At 41.4% G+C, this 8733-nt stretch overlaps 1 protein-coding gene across 1 annotated transcript; it reads left to right on the top strand.

Annotated features, from left to right (window-relative positions):
- Positions 1-817: 817 nt before the first annotated feature.
- Positions 818-8482, top strand: WNT8A (Wnt family member 8A). Its single transcript, XM_060238324.1, has 6 exons — positions 818-1023; positions 1115-1148; positions 1330-1468; positions 2560-2685; positions 3771-3913; positions 6154-8482. The coding sequence occupies exons 1-6, from the start codon at positions 953-955 to the stop codon at positions 6706-6708; spliced, it is 1068 nt and encodes a 355-aa protein (XP_060094307.1). The 5' UTR covers positions 818-952; the 3' UTR covers positions 6709-8482.
- The last annotated feature ends 251 nt before the right edge of the window (positions 8483-8733 follow it).

Genomic DNA, 8733 nt, shown 5'->3' with positions numbered 1-8733 from the left:
CCCACTGACTTCACCACATTTGTTTGTTTAAATATTTAGCTGTACCCTTGATCTGCAAGAGGAGACTGTTTTGAAATGGATTCTCTATGGCTCCTCACAACCCACCTAAGTTAAAATTAGTTATGTGCTGTGATGGCTAGAATTGCCAGCTTTTCTAGTAGGATCCCTAGGTGTGTATCTGATGCATGACAAAAAAGTTCATCAGACAAAGCTTGGGCTGACAAGAACAAGCCCAAAGACCGGGGTTCTATTGTTAAATCTGGAGCTACTGTTTCTCATTAATTTCAGCCTATCAGAAATGTCTCTGCAATTTAAGTTAAAAGCAATAAGACTCTTAACCAAGACTCTTCAAAACACTCCCTCTAGAGTATTTTAGTAGTGGCTATTCAAAACACTCCCTCTAGAGTATTTTAGTAGTGGCTATTGGGACTTCAGTGGAATGAATGAGACACCACCACCCCATATCAAAAATGACTGATCACTGGGGGGTGATAGGAGAGCTGAAATAGAGAGGGAGAGGCCCTGATGAAAGACTCCTCCCCCCCCCCTCAGGAGAAAGCAAAAGCATCTTAGCTCACTGAATAGAATTCAAAGTTGTCTATTGTTAGGCAAGTTTGCTCTTCATCAAGCTCATTACAGAGATTCAGATGGGCAGCCGACTCCCTGCCTTTTGAAGTGCAGCATCAGGCGTTTCCTTTGGCTATCTTCTCAGCCATTGGATCAGAAGCTCCTTTATCACATAGAGTCACTGGGGCAGCAAATGAATACGATCTTCTGCCATTCAGGAGTTCACCTTATAAATAACAGATCTTGGTTCCTGCAACTTTTCTTGCACCTAGCATTTCTCTTTTGGCATAGATTGGAAAGGAGCTGAGTTACCTCGATTCAGAACAGCCTATTGGTGTATGGAGACAAAAGCTTTTAGGCCAGCTAGCAGAAAACAGTTTTCACCATGAAGAGCGGCACCTATGTCATCTTTGCTACTGTGGGGATATGCAGTGCTATTTTCAACACTTGCGCATGGTAATACTTCAAGCCTCATTACCACCAGGGTATCTAAATGGTACTTTTTTAGGGAGGTATTTTATTCTCTTTTTTCCCTTTTTTTTTTTAGGTCAGTGAGTAACTTCCTGATGACAGGACCCAAGGTAATTTTCCTCCTTGCATATAGTGCATTTAAATAGCCAATTTTAGCGAGCAGCCATATCCAGTGATGTGTTTATGGGGCTTTGACTGCCTCTGCAGCATGCAGGAAGACAGAATATAAATGGTGGCTCAAGATGTCTGGGAGGCCTAGAAGTAAATGGATACTTGTTTTATCTATTAAAGGCGTATTTGACATATTCTACCAGTGTGTCAAGTGGTGCCCACAGTGGGATTGAAGAGTGTAAGCACCAGTTTACCTGGGAGCGCTGGAATTGTCCGGAGAGCGCACTTCAACTCTCCACTCACAACAAACTTCGAAGTGGTAAGTGGATTTAAGCATGAATTTCCTATTGGCAGGGTTAAGCTGGGAGCAATTCCTAATAAAGAAATGTACCAGTGCACCAACTATGGCTTGTATCTGCCCAAGATGGTTTACGAAGTGAGGCATCTGTGATTAGAGAAAGACTTCCAGAGCATAGGATGGTGTTTCCAGATAGACTTGAACTGTAGCAGAAGTGCACTCTGTCCTCAGTGCATGTTGGTATCAAGCATCTCCCACATGTTCCCAATAATTTATATATATATATATATATATTAATGTCAGTCTATAATTCAAAAATGGCCCAACATTGTTAAGTTCTGGCCCTAAAGCAAGATAGTTTATGTTATAGATTTACCAGTCAAACAGCTGAGGTGGGAGGCTGTGATTATGAACTTTCTCCATTCAGGGAATTTTTTTTTTTTTTGCGAGGGGGGGGGAGTATGTATGAATGGTAATTTGTGATGTGTATATATTCTGTGATAATATTGATACTGGTATGCATTGTGCAGGAACTAAAAAGTGATCTAATAACATAGGCTATGAATCAATATAGAGGTTGTACTGGAGTTGTTAAAAAGCTGTAGAGCCAGGAAAAGTTCAGAAAAGGATCAACAGGTTAGAATATCTGCAGCAGAATCTTTTCATTTAGATAAAAGATGGCAGGGCGGGGGGGAAGCATTATAGAGATTATAAAGCTGCACGTGTTCTAGAGGAAATGAATACAGGGAACTCCCCCTCCCCCCCATACTTTATTGATAATGGCGATGTGTGTATGTGTCACTTAATTTGCAGGAAGTCAAAATAGATCTAAACGTAATATAAGCATAATGTTTTGTTTGATTATTCCCATATCTTACCATACAAGCCTGGAAAACAGATTGAAGCCTTGTGCTTTTATTTTTTTCACTTGATTTTCACTTTCAGCCTTTGGTTTTTGTGTCCTAACGCCCTGCAGCACCTGACCTTATGAACAACTGGCTTTTTGCAAAGCCATCTTCTCAGTCATTACTGAACTCAAAGGGCAAATTCTGTAAGGAAGAAACATGATGAAGGGCTCCAGGCTCCTGATGTTCTCTTTTCTCCATCTACAGCTACCAGGGAGACATCTTTTGTTCATGCAATCAGCTCAGCTGGGGTAATGTACACTCTCACCAGGAACTGCAGCATGGGGGATTTTGAGAATTGTGGCTGTGATGATTCAAGAAATGGGCGTGCGGGTAAGTTTGGGCGGGATAACACTCTGCTGGAAGAGAGGCATCAGTGTTCTTTGAATTCCTTCTCTGCTTAATAAATTCCCTCCCCTGTTTAATATCCACAACAACTATATGAGATGGGTTAAGATAACAGTGCGTGGCTGACTCAATAAATTTTGTGGCAGAATAGAGATTTGAACTCCCTATCTCTGCAGGCTGGCATTCTAACCGCTAAGCCCCAGGGACTCTTAATCAACAAATATTCTGAGCAGATACTCTAGATGAATACATATGGCATCATTGATGTGCATAGTGGTTTAAAAGGCACAAAAAGACAACTCCCTGTCCTGAGGCCTTTACACTCTAAAGTCTAGTTTCAGGCAGATTACAAAGAGTTGTGGGGGAGATGAGGGTGGGGATAAACTGGGGAAGAGGATTCACTATGTCAGTTATGCCTACACCTGCTAGGGTAGAGGAAGATTACTCAGGGGCTATGTCAAAGGCTTCACTCTTTGAAGCAGCAGAAAACATGGAAAGATTGATTCTAGCACTCTTCTTGTTGTCAGTTTGGCTTCCCAGTATCACAAGGCACAATTTGACCTAGAGAACAGAATGTGTTCTTAGCAATTATAGACATTCGGTCCTTTAATCTTTCTCCGATCTCACTAGCACAGGGGTGGCCAAGCTGTGGCTTGGGAGCCACATTTGGCTCTTTCACACATATTGTGTGGCTGTTTAAGCCCCCACTGCTCTGTTGGCTGGCTTGGAGAAGGAATTTCTCTCTTTAAATCACTTCTCCAAGCCAAGCCAGCTGGCGGCTTGGGGAATGCATTTAAGTTAAAGTGCTTTCTTTCCACCTCTCCTTCCCTCCCCCATCTATTTTCCTTCCTTCCAACATCTGACATTCATGTCTTGTGGCTCTCAAACATCTGATGTTTATTCTGTGTGGCTGTTACATTACACAAGCTTGGCCACCCCTGCACTAGCACCTACTCTCTTCTCCGCTAGTTCATTCTTTTTGGTGATGTCTGGTTGTACCCAAATCCACTAGGCCAAACATTCTTCTCAGAACTATTTGCAAATCCTGTATTTTTGCCCCTTTTTCATAGGTGGAAAAGGCTGGGTTTGGGGAGGCTGCAGTGACAACGTAGATTTCGGTGAGAGAATTTCTAAACACTTTGTGGATGCTTTGGAGACAGGTCATGATGCCAGAGCATTAATGAATTTGCACAATAATGAGGCTGGAAGGCAGGTAAGCCAAACAACATGTTTTTTATGTCAAATACTCTTCCTTGTACACTAATACAGCCTTAAGAGGTAGTTTTGTAGAACTCTTCAAATGAATTATCTCATATGCTGCCTGGACTGACCAGGTAAACAGAAGCTGCTGAGCCTGAAGGAGAGCACAGAGCTTCTTTCTCAGGGCCTAATGGTGAATTTGCCCTCTAATTCTAGAAGCAAATCAGATGCTAAACTTGACATTTCAAGGGACCATGGCTCCCAAACTGCTTTGTTGCTCACCAGTTTTAATTATTAATTTAAAATGTAATTTTGATTCCAGGGGAACAAAACAAGGTAGAAAGTAAATGAAATGAAAGGTATTACAAATGCATCGACTTTGCTAGCAGCATGCATACCAGATACATTAGCCTCTAGCTAAAATTTCCGTCTTTTCCTTATTAGAATACAATGGTAGGTGAACCTGTTAATTAGCTGTGACATTCCGAAGGTAGTTCGGTGAGGGTCTTTGGACAAGTCCCACCATGTTCCTTGTCAGACTGAAAACAAGAATTTTGTGGAAATCATTAAGAAAGGTTTATAATTGTGATTTGTTCTTTCTGTTATACAGCTAAGAAACCATGTGTAAATACATGTCAGAACACAGAGAGGACTTCATCCAGTTATGTTTAGTATATTTAATCTTCATTGAGTAATGAAAATGTGTCTCAGAGACAAAGGACAGGAACTGAAATCCTGTAAATTCCCCATAAAGAGAGGCTTGCTGGCAATGTTCCCTCTAAGCTGCAGAATCTTATGAGCAAAAATTCTACTTTGTGAGCTGCTGCATATATTAGTGTGCTCTGGGGTCATCCTTCCTAAGCTAAGACAAAAATGTGTGAGCTGGAGGCTAAAAATCTGTGAGCTAGCTCACGCTAACTCAGCTTAGCAGGAACGCTGCTTGCTGGTGCTTAAATGCTCGCTGAGCTGAAAACTCCGACAGCAGCCACATGCTCCATATCTGGGAGTAAGCACCACCGGAGGCAAGGGATTAGGTTGTATGTTTCTATTTGGAAGCCTTCCAAAATACTTGGACATGTAGGCTTGTCTGGAGTAAATGCAAGGATGGCTGCTATCCTGACAGACTTGTCTGTATCTCCTCTCCTACTTCCATATGCTTGGGGCATTTTAATTTACTATTCCCTGTTTCTTTAGTATATTAGGATGGGGTGTCTTTTAAGGCTGCTTCCTTTCATCCTTCAGCAACATTCTCACTTTCCTAGTGGTGGAGGTCAAGGAAATCATTCATGCTGGAGCAGAGACTTTAGCCCAGATCTTCCATCCAGCATGCGGTCTTCATTGCCAGTCTGTGAACTGCATTTACATTCTGATAAACATTTTTATTTGAGTTTCAGTTCTTGGGAATTCAACTGACGTTATATGGCATTGTGAGGCTTTCAATGTCACCTTAGGCTTTGTCTTTAGACACAAAGAATAGAGAGGGAAAGCTGAGGAGAAATCGGTGTGCTTGTGGCCAATCATCAATTACATCTGCTTTCACTTTCATCATCAGTTGAAGGGATGTGGCCTGTGAGCTATGCAGGTGTCTCGTGAATCATTCTTGCTTATGCCAGTATGAGACAATGTAGTGGCTAATGTTGGACCTAAACCATGGTAAGACCAGGTTCAACATGAATCAGTCAGCAATGCCATTAGGTAGCTGTCCTTTCAGTCTATTCTGTATTGTGAGATTCTATGTTGTTGTGAGAATTAAATGGTGTGTATGGTTTATGTATACTGCTTTGAATTCAACAGAAGAGAGCCAGTGTGGTGTAATAGTTAAGAGTGGCAGACTCTAATGTGGAGAACTGGGTTTGATTTCCCACTCCTCCACATGAAGCCTGATGGGTGACCTTGGGCCAGTCACAGGAAGGGAAGGTGCTTGGAAGCCACTTTGAGACTCCTTACAGTAGAGAAAAGAGGGGCATAAACACCAACTATTCTTCTTCAAAGGAAGATGACTGAAATGTACTTAATATTGTAGTCTTGTTCATTTTGCTTTGAACAGTATGTAATATGGACCCTACAATGTCAGAAGCTTCATGCTGATCTTGCTATTTCCATCCATAATACATTGCTAGAAGGCAGATATTTTTCAGTTTTCAGTTAGTGATTGGGTTTGTAAGTTAAGCACTATTCTATGCAGGTTAACTATTCTATGCAGACAGAATTGTTTGATAGTACAATTCCCTAATTGCTTTTCTATATCTCAAGGCTGTGAAGGCAACAATGAAAAAAACTTGCAAGTGTCATGGGGTATCTGGGAGCTGCAGCCTCCAAACTTGCTGGCTCCAGCTTGCAGGCTTTCGAGAGGTTGGAAATTACCTGAAGATGAAATATAACAAGGCTCAGAAGATGGAGGCGGACAAGAGGAGGATGAGAGCTGGAAACAGTGCAGAAAGTCGTGGGACCGCAACAGGGACCTTCAGCTCTCTGCTGGCCAGTGAACTTGTCTTCCTGGAGGACTCTCCTGACTACTGCACTACAAACATCAGCTTGGGCCTCCATGGCACTGAGGGACGAGAGTGCCTGCAGAGTGGTAAGAACTTGTCCCAGTGGGAGAAGAGGAGTTGCAGGAGGCTCTGCACTGACTGTGGCCTTAAAATAGAAGCAAAAAGGACAGAACTTGTCACCAGTTGCAACTGCAAATTCCACTGGTGTTGCACAGTGAAATGTGAACAATGCAGACAAGTGGTCACCAAGCATTATTGCTCTAGACGAGAAAGCCCCTCTTCCAATAACACTCGTCGACGGAACAGGGGACATTGAAGATAAAGCAACAGTTCCTTCACTGCTACCTGTGACTGTCTTCCAGCAGACTTACCCAGATACAGTACATGTGTTTTCAGTTTATTGGGTTTGTTAACTGATTATCAAATTTCAAGGTATAAAGGCATTTTTCTTGGAATGTCCAGCCAAGCTTTTCTTTACCTGCATCAGACCTATCCAGATTTTCTTCTTTGTTTGTTCTGGATACATGTTCTATTTCCCCATGCTTCTGATATAAAAATGCTATTTATTTGGGTGAGGTTTCTCCTAATGCTCTAAAGCTGTACACTTTTCACCTTCTTTACAGCCTATCCTATGAGATGTAGGACATGTAGAGGGTTTTACTTTTTTCTGTTGTGGTGCTTTAAAGGAATTGACTGTTAGGGTCAGATGGACATTTGATCAATATAATGTTCTTTTTAAGCTTAGATTGCAGACTGTGGTGGCATTACAGTTTACTTCTGAAACTTTGCAGTCACCTGTAAGCAATCCGCCCCCCAGTAATCACTTTATTTCTTGTTCTGTTTGAAGACACTTTAAAAATGTCAACAAGCCAGATTTTAGTGTCAGGTAAAAACCCCAATTTCTCCCATCACACTGGGCTGCTTTGTGAAGTCAGTGTCCTGTCATGTAAGCCATTGCCATTTCTCCTCAGTCATGAGTACTTGCAGTCTTATGGGGAATCATTCATGGGACCTGGGATACGGTCACAAATATTCCTGTGGCAAAAAAGGGGGGGGAAGTACCCTTACTAGTTTCGATGGCTGCCAGATATCTCATGTGTACAGCCTGTTTCACACTAATTTCTCTGACATGATTGCAGTGTCACAGCTGTTTGTGTGCAGAGTAAGCTAAACATGTGAACTGACATAGAGACTTTTGGGGCTGCTGACCTGGATCACTATGGTATTAAGTTGACTGGGGCCTAAGACAGTGACCTCTGTGCTTTCCATAAACTAGATTCCCCCACCCCCAATGTATCGAAAGTGGGATGATTGCAGAGTTTATCTCCTGTTTCATGCATCTGGAAATCCATATCTGTGAAGCTGTCACCAAGCAATGAGAGGAGGTATTGACTCAATGTGGGGGGAGGTTGTCCGAACCTTCATCAGAACAGCTGAGTGCCATGATTTCTGTACCTTATAATTGCCTTTCTGTATGAAATGTAAGAGTCTGTCAACATATGAATTGTAAATATAGATATATAGATATATATTATGTGAAACATATGCACTTTTTGATGTGAATAATGTTCAGAAACATAGTTCTCACATAGGTAATAAGCTTTTATTTGGGAATTCACATGACTGAATACAGAATAATTTTTTAAAAAGTTTACACAGAAACCAAGAAGTTAGACTGCAGTGGTCTCCTCCGTGATATGCCAGTTTTCTTTTGTGGAGAATTTGTGTGTAGAAGTATTAAATCAAGTCTGCCCCCCCACTAGCAATTTAAAGTGGTACATGACTTGCCTACCTCAGACACAACTAAGGCATTGTTTTCCAGTTAGGAAATCAACATTTTGCTCCTGGATTTTTTTATGAACAATATTTATATCCTTCATCCATGTGCATTTTAGATGTACTTTTTGCAAAGGAATTTGTAACAGATAAAAAGAGAAATTTTAATTCTCCATATCAGGATGAGTGTGCTTCAAAAGCAAAATAAATTCAATGCTCTTCTATCTGCTTCTATGGTTTTGAAGTGATTATATGTCCAGTGAAGCTGGAGTTTGTTCTGGACTCAGTTTTGCAATAAACATCTAATACAATGACCATTGTATTTTTGTTTTTCAAAGCTGAGTCAAGTGCTGGTTAAGGGTATGTCCCTTCTGCATATGCTCTCTCTCTCTTCCCTCCCCCCTACACTTCTAAGTTTAAATGAGAACGGAAGAGTAGTTATGGCATGGGGTAAAGCATATGCTAGAGTAGAAAATGTCAATTTTAGCTTTCCGTAGTTGAGTATTTAAACGTCGAAATCAAGGTAGTGCTTGGAGTTGAAGTTTCCTCCTAGAGGAGAAAAGGA

The sequence above is a fragment of the Heteronotia binoei genome, chromosome 5 (assembly GCF_032191835.1).
Source record: "Heteronotia binoei isolate CCM8104 ecotype False Entrance Well chromosome 5, APGP_CSIRO_Hbin_v1, whole genome shotgun sequence".
NCBI classification, from domain to species: Eukaryota; Metazoa; Chordata; class Lepidosauria; order Squamata; family Gekkonidae; genus Heteronotia; species Heteronotia binoei.
Note: the sequence above shows the minus strand (reverse complement) of the source record. Positions and strands in the feature narration are given on the sequence as shown.

Excerpts from the sequence above, each read along its gene's own strand:
- WNT8A (XM_060238324.1), top strand. The coding sequence starts at position 953 with ATGAAGAGCGGCACCTATGTCATCTTTGCTACTGTGGGGATATGCAGT. Across the intron at positions 1,024-1,114 it reads ATTTTCAACACTTGCGCATG|GTCAGTGAGTAACTTCCTGA; the intron begins GTAATACTTCAA and ends TTTTTTTTTTAG. Across the intron at positions 1,149-1,329 it reads TCCTGATGACAGGACCCAAG|GCGTATTTGACATATTCTAC; the intron begins GTAATTTTCCTC and ends TATCTATTAAAG.